This window comes from Dicentrarchus labrax, unplaced genomic scaffold, assembly GCF_905237075.1.
Source record: "Dicentrarchus labrax unplaced genomic scaffold, dlabrax2021, whole genome shotgun sequence".
NCBI lineage: Eukaryota > Metazoa > Chordata > Actinopteri > Moronidae > Dicentrarchus > Dicentrarchus labrax.
Window position 1 is genome coordinate 32576178 of NW_026136721.1, and position 15443 is coordinate 32591620.

The 15443-nt window shown below is 39.0% G+C and overlaps 2 protein-coding genes across 3 annotated transcripts in view; one reads left to right on the top strand and one right to left on the bottom strand.

Annotated features, from left to right (window-relative positions):
• Nucleotides 1–4941, bottom strand: part of pvalb7 (parvalbumin 7) — a 36060-nt gene extending 31119 nt beyond the window's left edge. The window contains exon 1 of one of the 2 annotated variants that reach the window (XM_051384546.1): nt 4835–4941. The gene's annotated coding sequence lies outside the window, so the exon portion shown is untranslated. The remainder of the gene's footprint in view (nt 1–4834) is intronic. The other variant, XM_051384547.1, reaches the window with a different exon arrangement.
• Nucleotides 1–12923, top strand: part of ncf4 (neutrophil cytosolic factor 4) — a 27975-nt gene extending 15052 nt beyond the window's left edge. The window contains exons 7-10 of the mRNA XM_051384540.1: nt 4957–5055; nt 8423–8574; nt 9388–9453; nt 12518–12923. Of these exons, the coding sequence (XP_051240500.1) occupies nt 4957–5055; nt 8423–8574; nt 9388–9453; nt 12518–12725 (525 nt within the window). The 3' untranslated portion in view covers nt 12726–12923. The remainder of the gene's footprint in view (nt 1–4956; nt 5056–8422; nt 8575–9387; nt 9454–12517) is intronic.
• The last annotated feature ends 2520 nt before the right edge of the window (nt 12924–15443 follow it).

Consider the following 15443-nt stretch of genomic DNA (forward strand, 5'->3'; position numbering starts at 1 on the left):
TATGAGTTTTATAGGTTTTAGGGCTTTATGTCTGTCAGCTTCTTCCGTCTACTCCCTAGCAACCAATGCAATCAGTTAATGCAGCTTTAAGTAAAGACAAACAATAAAATACAAAAAAAAACTGTGCTATTACTAATTCCACCATTAATTAATCTACATTTAATTGCAATTATCAAGTTGAGGTTTGCTTATTATAATCTAGTGTTCAGTGTAACAATGTTCAATGATATCAAATATGTAGCTATTATTTTTTGATTAATGCAGAACATAGGCTTTGCTCATACCTAAATGTATGCTGTAGTTTCTCTGTGTGATTAGTTTAGAAGCAGAAGTGACCTGCACAGACACACACACACACACACAACCTCTGCAACCTCTGCTCGTTCTTATATTCATATATACATGCATGTCCTCCTGTGATCCTTCACTCTAGGCCTTCTAGGAAGTGGGCCATCTACTTAAAAAAATACACTTTCATTAAACGTCAGGGAGAGAAAAAAAACCTCAATTCTCATCTCCACCTCCCTATTGCCAGACTAACGAGCTGAGGGTTTAACAAGCTCATTAAGGAGGGGTCGGCGCGAGTCTAATTGTACCGGATGATTGCTCCCGGGGCTGGCTGAACCCAAGGGCTGTGTGGCTACATTTAGAGGCCAGCCCTTTACTGGGCACACAAGGTACACTAACACATAATACCTGCTCTGGATAAACTCGAGTATATATTTAGTGAGTGGAGACAGAATGATCTTATTATTTGCTTGCATGGCTGGTCAAATTCTAAAAATGTCATCGCTGAGGCCATTGTATTTCACACATTACCAAAGATAGATTTGTAACAATCCAACGTGGCCGCATTGAACTCTGGTCTATTGATACTGCTGAAGAAGAAACTGGTTTCTTTGCTTTTTCAATGAAGGATTACATTCTGCATGATTGCTGAGTAATGTGGAAAAAGGTGAATCATAGAGTCAAGCTTTTTGATTCATAGGATAACAATTATTATTTGTTAGTCTAGGAAACTAATTGTAGCGACAGATCTCCACATCTGGCCAGGGTGTTATAGCCTTGTTTAAAACCTCTGAACTGATAAACACATCAAAGCCTCTGCACAACTATGCTACACCCACACAGCTAATTACATTTATTTTGATTACACCTCAAGTTTTTATGGGTCTGGACTTTGATTGACGTCTACCTCACTTTAGTGTTAGCTTTGTTGCAGCTCTTAAGATGGGAATAACTATAACTTTGACATTCTGAAGCAATCAGGTGAATTCATGTTGTTCATAGCCTTTAGCCTTTAGTTGAATCCATTCGGTCTCGTACTGTCTGAATTGATGGCTGGTTCCCCGGCTGATGAAACAGTCCATCAATCAGAGCTTTATACGATTAAAATGAGGACATCATTATTCTTATGTACAGTAGTTAGTCAGCTACCCACCATAAAACATAGAACATAAAAATGGAAAATGATGCTGCTGTACAGGTTGTTGTAGGTTGAGTAACTGAAAATGACGTTGGTGGCTTTGTCACTCTCTACTGATTGATTGGGGAAATCAGTAGAGAGTCAATCAGTAGGGATTGTGATGGACAAACTGTGAGTTGTTTTGCAGTGTGAACAATTGTTCAATGTGTTACTGTTCCTGGTTATGATTGTATTTCCCTTTTTACCCTTTTTTAACCCTTTACTTATCTCAAAGTGATTTTATTTTTGCTAGCCAGATGCCAGATGCTGAAATAGTATTTGACTGAAGGCACTGATGCACAATTGCCTCTTTTTATGCAGCTGTATAAATGGCATACACTCATCCAGTCAGCTACTGTATCACCCACTGCACTGAGTTGTTATAGTTCACTCATCAAGTCAACCACTTAATTAGCCAACTGAACCATTAGTAGAGACACAGAGGAAGACAGGAAGGATAAAAAAAGAACAAAATGCATGAAAGAAACAGGCTGAAATGGAGACAAAGGGAAAACGACAAGTAAAAGTAAAGGGATGAAGAGGTGGAACAGTGATGGTGACGACGTGGGGAGAGAGCGATGAAAGAAGGTATAGAAAGAGGGGGAATTGCTTTGTCACATCATATTTGTGTTTGTGTTGGAGATAGTAGCTTATCGCCTCCAACACATTTTCACATCATCTATAAATTACAGCCAGCGGCGGGTCAACACTATAATAAAACAGCGTCTGGAATAATGCATTAAAAATAGCAGCCCCGAATTCAAAGAGTGTGTATGTGTGTAGGTGTGTGTGTGTGTGTGTGTGTGTGTGTGTGTGTGTGTGTGTGTGTGTGTGTGTGTGTGTGTGTGTGTATGTCCTCAGGGTCAGGGTAATCTCAGTGGATTGTTAATCCAGCCTGCTCCCTCACTCCCCAGCTTCATTAATCTGCCATCAGCCTCTGTCTCATTTTCTGTAGACACACATTCACACACATTCTGACACACAGACACACACACACACACACACACACACACACACACACACACACACACACACTCTCTCTGCACACACATTCATGTATTCGTACACAGGCACATACATACCAGAACATTTACTTTAAAGGTATAATCCTTAAGATTTTCAACGCGTCAAACACGATATATAACACCTTTTTCAGCAATAGCCATGCAATATATTTCAATTCAGTAATGTCTCGATAATAGTAGTTTAAAATGGTTAATAACTGAGTCGGCCTTTCCTGCAGCTGATGTTGAGTATTCTGAAGACAAACTTTTTGACAACAGCATGACTCAGCCCATGATTTGCACGTTGTAGAAACAGATACCTGAAATCTAGTGAATGTTAAGTCCAATATTCACACTCCACTATATTCACCAGCTAGTCATTAATTTTGTCTTTTGTATGTTTGGTGCTCGGCAAGCAGAGTACAATACGTTTTGAGCCAAACACTTGGGGAGTCCATCATTACTTGTTGGCTCATTGCTACGAGCCGTATTACACATTGTCATTTGACCTATCGTTAATATAAAACTATAGATCAGTCCAGCTTTAGGGATTAAAATGAGTCATTGTCATTGTCCTCAGGATCACACAGTCACTCCCTAAGAAAGATCAGCCCTCTGCAGCCCTGTACCTCTGTTTAACTTTCACTTTTCTTATCTCCTCATCCTCCTCCTCCTCCTACTCCTCTTCCTCCTCCTCTTCTTCACCTCCCTCCCACTGCTTTAACCGCTCTGCGTTCTTTTTTGGTCTCACTGTACCTCTTCTGATTCTCCAACTCTTTTAGTTTCAGTGTCTCTAGTGATTGCTCTCCTACTGTGGCAGTAATTCTCTCCCCAATTTCTTAGTCCAATATAATTGCTCATCTTTCTTTCTTTCTTTCTTTCTTTCTTTCTTTCTTTCTTTCTTTCTTTCTTTCTTTCTTTCTATTCTTCTGTGGACATTGATAACACAACTTGTGTCTGTGCGAAGCTGCTGACTTGTGTGTGTGGGTGTGAATGCTGGAAAGCGTGTGCACATATGTTTGCTTTTGGATCTACATGTTCACAACAGATTAGATTTATTATCATTATGATTATCATTACACAGTACTATTGCACTAAGTGTTATTACAGTGAAAAATGAATGTAGCTCGTGTGTTTGGTTGTGCATTTGCCGAAATGTGTGAGTGTGTAATAGGCTACTTTATCATTTGTCTGTTTGAGGAGTCTCTTTGCAAAAGGACAGAAGGTTTAAAGCATCGGTAATGACTCTACTGAGTTCTACTTTAAATGCAAATTCAACTCTGGCAGGCTTTTATTCCAGACGTACTAATGCTAACCAGGATGGTCAAGCATCCTATACCCCCCCAACTGCACACACACACACACACACACACACACACACACGTGCACTGCAATGTGGCATCTCCTCAGGCTGTACCACTAATACTTCAAACTCCTCATACCGGCTTTTTACTTCATCGCTCACAGACATACGCTCACACACACACTCTTACTCACACTTACACAGATGCAAAACTTAGCTGTCACTAGTATGTAGAGTATTTATTGTGTATACACACACAGGAGTGCTGCATACATCACGTGATATTACAGCTGAAATTGTCGGTCAGTTATTTGATTTGTCTAATGTGATTGACAATTTAGATAACGGATCAGTCACTTAAGTCATTTATCGAACAAAATGCTAAACATTTCCTGGTTACAGCCTCACATCTTTGGGCTTTGGACTGGAAAAAAAGAAAATTGAAGTTTTCTCCCTGGGTCACTGTGATGGGGATCTTTCCAATATTTGCTAAAATAATCTACATATTTAGTGAGGAATAATCAGTTGTAGTCCTATGATGCACCCACTTTATTCACCAATACTATTGAATACTATTACATATTGCTAGCAAATACGTGTCTGCTCCTTACAAACACACAGACATAACACCTGAATAAATTTACACATGGAGGGATCTTTCTCTAACATCCCTTCTCTCTCATTCCCTCGCTTTCTATCACTCCCTCTCTCTCACTCACACACACTCACACTCATCTCACAGGTTCACTCATTTTCATGTCTCTCTCTCTTCCTCACAAATCTTCACTTCTTCAAGTAGATGAATTCATCCGTCTTCTCTCGCATCACTTCACACACACACACTCTCTCTCTCTCTCTCTCTCAGTAAGACACAAACACACACACACACACTCTCCAAACTTCACTCCCATTGTGTATCAATTCTCATTTTGCTCACAAATCTTAACTTCTTAACTTGACAAATCTCAAACTGATAAAATATAGCATCCCTTCTGTCTCTCTTTGTCTCACTTACACACTCACACGTCATTATCCATCAGCAAAAAGTGTGTTATGTCTTACCTGTCCGCTCTCACCTTCTCTTCACTGTTTGTGTTGAGTGTGTCCGTCTCTCTCCCCTCTCTTTCCTCTCTCCTCTCACTGACTTGTGTGTGTGCGTGTGTGTGTCTGTGTGTGTTTCCCAGGCGATGTTTGACTTTCGCGGCAACAACAAGACGGAGTTGAACCTGAAGAGGGGAGAGGTGATCTTCCTGCTGCAACGAGTGAACGCTGACTGGCTGGAGGTATGAACGGAGAGAGTGAGAGAGAGAGAGAGAAAGAGAGAGAGAGAGAGTGAGGGAGGGGGGAGACAAAGAGAGATAGGGAAGGGAGGGAAGTAAGGAGAGAGAGAGAGAGAGAGGTAGAGAAGAAGAAAGGGACGGAAAGAGTGGGTGAGTGGAAGGCGGTGAAAGACAGATGAAAGTGAGAGGGAGGGATGGGAAAGATATAGAAGAGGTGGCGGGGGAGAGAAGATGTAAGCCAAGAAGAGAGGAAAAATAGAGAAAAATGAAAAGTGAGGAGGAGGCATCTTGATTGGGATGGTGGAGGGGAGGACTGAGGAGAAAGAAAGGAAGAGGAAAGACAAGAGTGATGGAGGAAGAGACAGGGGAATGACAAAAGATGGAAGAAATTATAGGGAAAGATAGAGATGAGAGAAAGGGAGAGAAGGAAAGATTATATAAGAGAGAGAGAGGGAAAGAGCAGAGAAACAAGGAGACAAATAGAAAGAGGGAAAGAAAAGTGAGGGGATAAATTAAAAGAGTCTGAATGAAAAGAAAAATTAGGAGATTAGGGGGAGAATTTGTTGGTACCTGAATGCACCACCAACTCCCCTACAGCTCTTCCAAAAGAGTGGTCAAAAGTATGTAGACAAAAATATAGTCAGTAAAATGTGTAGTTTCTGCATCAACGTGGCCACAAGGGTTTGCATGGGTAAAATCTATTATCTGCCTATGTCTGCAATAGACCCAACGGACCACCTTCATGCAGAGCGACACGTGGGACATTTGGTCTGAGGTTATGGGTGCTTATTGGGTTATGAAGAAATGGTTTTCCCAGTTTGGTGTGGAAGAACTTGACTTGTCTGCTCAGAGACCTGACCTCAATCTCATCCAACGCCTATGGGAAGAACTGGAACGTCACTTTGACTGCTCTTGTGGCTTAATGTGAGCAAATCAGTGCAGCCAGGTCCCAGAAGAGTGGAGGCTCTTAGGCTTATAGAAGCAGATGATTGTCCAAAAATGGGTTTATCCACATATTTTGTTTGGGTGGCACATCATTTTGTCCATGGAATGTGTATTTTCATTTTGCTTCATCTAATGATTTAACTTGAGTTTTTTTTTTTTCTTAGGTCTTTTTTATTGAGCATCTTGTTTTAAACAGTCAAAATTAATTACAGAATATAATAAAACTTAAAAAAAGGTTTTTAAAAATGGTGTCATCCCCACCTGGCAGCAGCTCAGTACAGTAGCCACAAACTATCGCCACCGATGTGATTGAAGGTGCCCTGCTCCAGTTTCTTTTAGAGGAACAATTACTTAATGAGCAAAATGTCCTGATTACACACTGCAAGTGTCACGTGTAAGTCGTCGTCCAAAAACGGGATGTGGGACATTTTAATTAGCTGCTCAACATAAAAATGCAACACCGGAACACTGGTGCCGGCAAATTGTTGTCACAGAAACTCTGCTTTGTCACAGAGTACTTAAAGAAAGGTCAGGAATCGTGTTGAATAAAACTGCGTAAGGTGTTGAGATGGAGTGTGAGAGAGAAGCCGGGAGTGGGTGAGTGGGAGAGAGAGAGCGAGAGAGAGAGAGAGAGAGAGAGAGAGAGAGAGAGCGAGGAGGTGGAAGCTGATGTGGTGGGAGAAAGAGAGAGAGAGAGAGAGAGAGAGAGAGAGAGAGAGAGAGAATCAACATGGAGGAGGAGGACGATGCACTTATCCTGCCCCTGGCTTTTGAGAGAGATCCAAAAATCGTAACAGAAAACACTGATAATAATAACCTTACACAACACTGCGAAACACTATCTTGTTGTTCTTTTTTGGCAACTTTGCATCTATGCTTAGTAGCAAGTGTTTTGTTTTTTGGGATGGGTGAGGTTAATGCAACACTTACAACTTGTGAAAAGTTGACTGAGTGCCTCTGATTTAGTCAGTGGACAGAGCGGCTGTGGGTGGAAAACGTGACAAATCCAACTGGCAGACTGGTGCATCAAGGTAAATGTTTCAAACACACCAGTGGAGAGAAACCGGAACATTTTCAGGATTCCCAGAGAAAATGAGAAATACTTTCTATGTTATGAGTGGCTTCTGTGAGGGGTGGCCCAAAACCCAGATTTAAAGGTATAATTAAATTTTTCAGGACAACTGAAGAAACTGGTAGCTGTAGAAATGAGAAAACTAACCTTTCTGCTGCAGCTTCTCATTGGGTTCATATAGATGGTTAGTTTGTCATTTCTACATATATCAGTCAGGTTGTCCTTCCAACCACTATAAATGGAAAAAAATTAAGAATAGAAATCTGTATTTTATTCTTACATGCAGAGAATGGATGTACTTGTTCACCCATTATGCCTTAAAGGGTACAAAGCTACAAATCTATGATAACAGATAGACTGTCTTAAAAACTGGAGGAATTGTGTTAGACACGAGAAGTGGGCATTTTCTAGGCCTGCAGGGTGTAATGAAAAAAATACATTTTTAAGTTGCATCATGGGAAGTAACGGACCCAGGCTTTTTGCAGCATGATCTGTATGAGGGAACAGAAGTAAGTAAAAAAGCCATGTAAAACTCAATGAGAGATTTCTTCGTAGCAGTCATACATGTGATTGATTGGCAGTGGAAAGAGAAAGGGAAGCATTTGAACATTTCACATTTCATAACTGGAAAGTTTGTAAAAAATGGATACCTCTTCTACCCTATTTTGGCTTCCTCATTTTCACCAGCAAAGGTGTGTTACTTCTATAATTTTATTAACAATGGGTCTGCTGTTTTTTGCACAAAGTAATACATTCATACATACATGCGTGCACCTACATTCCCCTTGTGTCGAGCAAGCTTTTATCTTGAACACGTTTTGCTTTAAGTACAGGTCTCCTGAAACAAAAGGTATCTTTCTGAAAGAGACCAAAAAATTTTACTGTATGATTGCAAAATAACCCTTATAACAATTGATGGCTCCAATGCTTTAATATAGTAAACTATAGTAAATAGGCTAAATGTCCAACATCTCAGACTGGAAACCGCATTTATTTTTCTGGTGTCTGATCACATGGATGTTTTTACATAAAACTAACGCCTCGTACTTCTGCTGTGTGTGTCTATGCAGACACATTCAGACACCAAGGGTGCAGTTAAAAGGCTGTATGTGTGTTGAGTGCTTGTAACATCAGCAGGATATTATGAACAGGCTAATTAGTCTGGGAAACCTCCCTCTAGATGCACGTCTATGCTGCTTCCTTGTGTTTCTCTTCTTTAAATCATCAACCCATCTCATCATTACATCAGTCCCTTATCACTCTATCTTCTGGGACTCCACTCATTTGCTATTTCTCATGATCTCTTTATCCCTCTTCTCTTCTGTTCTATTCTATTCTGTCCTCTCTTCACAGGGCACAGTGAACAATCAAACTGGTATTTTCCCACAATCCTTTGTGAAGATCATCAAGCCCCTCCCAGACAGTGACACAGAAGGTGAGGGTGAAAGCCTCACCTACAGCTGCCTGCGCTGCTTCCTGCTCACCCCCTCTGGAGTCGATACCAGGTCTGTTTAGAAGCATGACTTTGTGTGTGCCTCTATATGACACTTAATTACTAATTTAATTTTGAGGAGTCAACAGGATGTCTCTTGTTAGATGGTTCCAATTCTGTCTTGAAATTTGTAAACAAAACAGAAGAAAAATTGTAATTCAGAACATTTAAGTTGAAAGTGTCTTATATGTATTAGATATGTAATAATATGTCTGACTCTTTTGATAAGTTAAAAATTAGAGACAGATTTCATTCTTAGTCTTTGCGTTGCCATACTAACATTGACCTAACTTGAACTTTCTACTGTATAGTGGTCATAAGTAATGTAACAGAACAGATTGTGGTAAAAATTAAGTTAAGGGTGTAACTCAGACACCCACAGCACCTCAGACTTAAGGTTTGATGTGATCTACTGTACAAACTAGCTTTAACTGTAACAGTTCACAATCCGCAGATGGATTTATTAGTAGTTTAGTTTTTGAAATCATGGTAAAATCACATTAGTCTGCTATCATTAAATCTCAGACTTCTCTTGTCAGCCGGCCTGGACCTACCTTTTTTAAGCAGTCTCAGTTCAGTTGTGTAGTAAAAAAAATCCCACTAACCCGGCAAAGAGACTTCATTGATTAACTTCATTTTAACTGAACCAAACAAGTTAGGTGTGAAAGCACACATAGCTTTTTATTGAGTGTAATTGTTAAATTCATACAGTATATCTGGTAATTATACCGTTAGGAGTGAATCATGTCTGTAAATAGTGCCTGGTTTTAAATTTTGTAAATCTGCTTTAAGGAGATGATTGTGAGATGTGTGTTTCTCCTTACAGAGATGTGTGTGTACAAGAGGACCTCACTATCCAGCCAACATACAAGGACCTACTGTCGCGTATGAGGTAGGCGTATACCAGATTCTAGCTAGACCTTTCTGTAACTTGCTATCCTTTTTTTTTTTTTTTTAGCTGTGATGGAGCCATTTTTAGGGAGGAAGTTAAAAGTGTGTGTTTTATGTCCCGTTTTATTTCCTTTACACCCATGTGGGAGCCAGAGATGGGGAGAAACGTGAGGATCAATTTTGTGGGTGTTAATAGGTGACTGTTGTTTAGCTGTGGAGGAGAAAATAATTGTATGCAGCCTCGCACCTGTGAGTGAATTACAACACCTTCCCAAAAAATGTGATAATGGAACATAAAACTGACATAATTGATGAATGCTTGAAGTGAAGGCAGTGAAGTATGTGACAGTTACACTATTTTTGCATGAAAACCTTCAATCGTCTCATCATAATAACATTAATGATCTTAGTTAAGCCTTTCCTTATTTTCCTACTTCCCACTACTACTTTCCTACAAGAATCACATAAATGAAAAAGTACTGACTGGTAGTGTTTGACCTTGGCTTTGTAAGCATTTTTTTTACTGAAACTATTTTAATGAATTAGACTTAAAAAGATGGTGATTTAAATCGCAAATGAAGTATCTTTTGTTCTTCAATTTTTGCACAGCAGAGCAGATTTCCATATCTAGTGTTTCTCCTGGAGATATACTGATGAACTAAGGTGATTTTGTGACCACATTTTCAGCATTTCACTTCCTTAGTATTTTTTGCGTGTTAATTCCTGAACAAACAAGGATGAACAAAAGTCCATTCATTCACCAGCCTGTCCTGAGGGGCAGCATATTTTGCTGTTGTGCACCGCAAACCTGCGAATTGCCAGTTGCCAATCATCGCTTTTCGTCAAATTAGTTCCTGCGGACCTCCGAACCCCCACCCTCACCCCTCCTCTCCTCCCACTGCACCACCATCACCGGATGCATATGCTCATTACACTATCGTATCTGTTCTTCTCTGTCTTTTTCTCTTTCATTCTCCCTCTCCCTCTATCTCTCATTATCTGGTAATTTAAATAGGTGAGCGCTGTGGTGATTAGCCCTCCCCATTCATAATCAGTTCATTTCTTCCGCTTATCTGCTCATTATTGTTTTTCTGTGTTCAGGCCTATTGTGCCCTGGAGTAGGATGGATGAGACCCTGGTCTTGAGTTTTAATATGGCTCAGCACTGATAAAGGGAGGGGGAGCATGAAGAGAACAGGGGAGGAGAGGGTAGTGCTGATGGTGGCATGACGAGATTGTAAGTAGGAAAAGAGAAGAGAGAGGATTGCATCGTGTTGAACAGGAAAAAGGAAGATGGTGAGGAAGGAGTGAAGCAACTGAAAATGTTTCTAAACTACTAGATAATGAAATAAATTAATAAATAATAACTTGCCTAAAGTAGAAATGTGTCTTAAATTGAATACAACTTTAATAAGCTGTCACATAGCATCACATCGCATTAAAATGATTACGACTGATTTTGTTTTTCAATGATTTTAAGTTTGCAAGACTATCATTAACATGTTTTAACACATTATACTTTCATCACACTCACACTATCAGTGTTCAAGCAGAGAGACACTTCAGCAGTGCTGCTGGTGGTGATACTACCCTCACCACTGACATCTTACATTCTTATCTTTGAGTGTGTGTGTCATTTCATACATCGCGATCATACTACTACTAAAAGAAATAGATCCTTGCATGTTGATTTACATATCAGGACTCAGATTGGAATTGCATGTCTTCTAAAAAGTCCTTTCATTGCTGGTGGCAGGAAGCGACTTTGAATAACTCATTGCATGTCCTTCATCAGATGTAATACTTCATCATGTTGTGCCTCCAGGACTCTGGTAGAAAACCTCATAAACTGTGACTATGTCTCTCTATTTCAGTTTTTTTTTGTGTCTCTCTCTTATTAATTCCTAGGCACAAACATGACTGTCTGTTCATTCAAGAATATAGAGACAGTGGTCATATCTGCACTCATTACCCATTTCCTTTGGTGCAACGCATGTTTTTTTGGTGATAATTTTCACCATAAAATTTTAATTAAACTGTAATATATCAACAAAGGCCTGGTGGGGCCAGTCATTTCCTTTCACTGGAATTATGGTGCAGGGCTTTCTTATAATGTTGTTATTAAATATCTTTATTGGTTTTAACATTAAAGCAAACAACCACTTAATATAAAAGAAACATAAAAATGTGTTTATTCTCCTAAACCAGTCTGAAAAAGAACCCCCACAAAAGAATAATACAATTATAATAAAGTTATAATTATAAAAAAAACTACTCAGAAATAAAAGTAAGACAAAATAAAATAGGAATACAAACAAAGAAATATTGGTAAATTAATATATAGATTACCAGTCATTCAATGTAGCATTACATCATATTGCATGATTAAGCAAATATGAATTTTGCATTTGTTGTCCTCCTCTCTGTCTGCCCTGCTTTTATCATCCTCAGAGAACTTAATAAGCATCACAATCAAGAATACTGTATTCTATACTGTATACTCTATTGCAGCTGTAACAAACCCCCATCATGAACGAGCACAATTAATGTTTTTTTTTTTAAATACAGAGAGGTTGTTGTTGCTATTGTCCCGCTCTGTATTTATTGCTTTACATGTGTTTGTAAAGATATTTAAACATGTTGAAAGCTACATTTACTACTGTTGGGTCTCTGTAATTAATGTTAAAGAGTTCGGTCTAGACCTGCTCTATTTGAAAAGTGTCCTGAGATAACTTCTGTTATGAATTGGCGCTATACAAATAAAATTGAATTGAATTGAATTGAATTTAAAATGGTCTCACATGCTTTTCTGTATCTAGCATTACAAGAAGCTAAAAAAAGTTACATGTAATGATTGTTCAGACAACATGTGAATAATGTTTATTGAATTGTTACACAAAGCAACTTCAACCGCTTTTTGTTTCCTTTATGGACATTCTTCAAACTTGGTTCTCACTGCTAAGATATATCATACATCATTATAAGTAAAAAGGGAAATATTTCAATTTAAAATACCTGAAAACACCCAGTCTGAAGTCATTCTCTTCCTGTCATGTCTCTCTTCAGGAACGTCTTCAAGGTGGATGACATCGCCGTGAACTACCGCGATCCCGAGGGCGACCTCATCCGGATCCTTGATGACGAAGACATCCAGTTGATGATCAAGGAGAGCAGACGTCAGCAGGACAAAGTCAAGAGACCTGTCAATCAGTTTCCATGGGAACTGCATGTGAGCTTGGCCTCTGACCTTTCTGTTTACAACAGCGAAGCCTGAGAGAGTGGAAATCAAGGGAAGTGGAGAAGATGTTTAGTATTATTGTATCGGAAAAAATGAACTTGACCAAGTGAATATTGTTGCCTGTGTGCGGTTTGTCCTTTCCATTCATTCACAACCTCGTGTGTTAAAAATGTCACTGCTGTTTCAGTTAATGGCTGACACATTTCATTTAAGTAATAAACTAATTTAATAACATTTTTACATTTTGCATGCTTTGTTTTTTTTTCTTTGTTGGAAGTTGATGCTCTCAGTTGCTGCTATACAGCTGTACACTGGAGAAGCAGTACACAGCCTGGTATATGCAGCCGGCAAGCCTTAGCTCAGTGTTTCAAATAAAACACATCTCAGGGATGGCAGGAAATGGCAAGCAAAATACCAAATATTTGCTCGTTCCAGCTTCTCAACTATGAAGATTTGTTGCTTTATATGACTGTAAATGTAATCTCTGTTCTGATATTATCACCGTATGGTTTATTTGATGTACAGTAAAAAAAAATGTGCTGCTTTCTGCCATGTTATAGACTAAAAGATTCATCAGCAACAACAAAAAACCCTAAAAATTAATCAGAAATAAAGGCCAGGAGCCTTTGACCATATCCCAAACTCTTCTTCTGAATATGGAACTTAGCTCAGATGCCATCAAGCAACTGGATATCTGTACTTAGGTCATGTAATAACAGGATAACAGGTCTCGTATATGGGGGATATATATGTGAAGAAGTCAGTGAGATACAGTCAAAAACTCCAGGATTAGCTCAGTAATTGGACCATGCATGGAGAGTATTTATACCATAATGCGTCCCTAAGGTTGAGAATGAATCTCCAACTCTCAAGATAATAAAAATGTTTCTTGCAACCCTATTAGCATTTGCACTGACTTTTTCACCTCTTCCTCAACGGATCATCACATTATTCTACACTTAATCTGCAGCAACTCAGCAACGTCTTCTCTTTTTTAAACTACACTGACATTTTTAAACATAATCAATCCCACTGCTTGTTGTCAGATCATTCTGTTTACCTGTGAATCTGAATTTTTAAAACAAAATAACCAGATAGTATTGATCCACCCTGATCAACCAACTACAGGGGAAAATCCTAACTTACAATTGGACCCTTAAGTCTATCCTCCGTGGCTCTGTCTGGCTCACACACCATGCATTCACATTTTATCCATGTGTCTGCATTTCATTCACACTCGCCTCAAGAAATTCAAATCCTGTATTGCATTTGCTGGCAGGACAGTTTTTCCTCATCTCTAATGCAAAGTTATTCCCCTCATATTCCTTTTTAACAACCTCTCCTAGGCAATGTGGAAGTTATGCATCTTTAAAAGTTGCTTATCGCACCAGAGGCGACTGATACTTGCCCAGACTTGTGTAAAGATGCCTATTCCATTGAGTATTCAGGTGTGTATTTTGTTCTTATTTCATTATTGGAAAAATGACAAATCCAGAAGTAACATATACATGTGGATCCTGTGATGGATTGGATTTGACAGCAAATTTACATCTTCTAAAAATGTTTTTTCTATATACTAATAAAAGTCATTTTATTGTCAGTTTGGGGAGAAATCCAACTTATTTTAGACCAGTGTTAAAAACATCAGTCATTTTGGAACAGCTACAACAGAGTTAATTCTCTTTCCTACAATACAGCCGTGATCCCTGGACACACGTTGGTGTAAATGGTGGTTTTTTCAGGTGTTAATGGGTTTTTTGGTGATCCTGTGAGACTCGGCACATTGCCCTGCATGGTACTGACATGGATGCACATCACTATAATTCACTCTGACACAAAACGTCATGTTGGTATGCTAAAGGTGCAAGATTGTATTTGTTTTGTGGACTGAAAGCATCTGAAACAGAAGAAGTAAAACCTTGAGGTGAGCAGACAGACAGTGCACACACAAATACACTCATGTAAAGACACACAAGTGAACCCATGCTCACTTTGATTTATCTAAGTTAAAATTAAAGTACAGGGGGAATTAAATAGATAAAGAGGACATGTCCTTGATAAACCAGTTTGTCTGATAACTTTGTTTACCCAACATTTAATTCTGTTTCCAATTACGTATATTGCCTTTTTTCATTTCTTAAAGCGAGTGAGTGAAATAAACACTATGTGGTACTTTGTGATGCTAAAGGCAGCCATACCTCATAACCACAATCCCTTTTTACTGCATATGTTAATGCTTTCACTGCACAAGGCTTCGTGATTGCTTTTAGTTACTGCTTTGTTTTGCTTCCATGGTCTTAACCTGTCACATTTTCCACTTACATTTAGCTGATGTTTTCATCCAGAGCAACTTAACACTGAGTGAGCATGCAGGGCTTCAAGTCCTGTTCAAGGACACTGCTTACTGATGGACAATGTGGCAGATTGGAGTTTTTGTTATGGGAGCTCTGAACTTCCTAATGTTTATTAAAATTATACTCTGCTGCTAATGAAAAATGTTTGTCATAAGCAAACCTTACCTGCCATTTTCATTGCACAACATCAAGGAAAAGGAAAGCTCACAATATTGATAGCATCTTGCATCTTGTGGTGTAACATCCTGTTACAAGGAATATAATTAAAAGGTTTGGGAAATATGAAGCAGCTGCCAGCAGCCAGTTAGCCTAGCTTAGTATAAAGACTGGAAAGAGCTTGCCTGGCTCTGTCCAAAGGTAACAAAATCCCCCTTTAGACACAGAGATTCTCTGGAGTTCT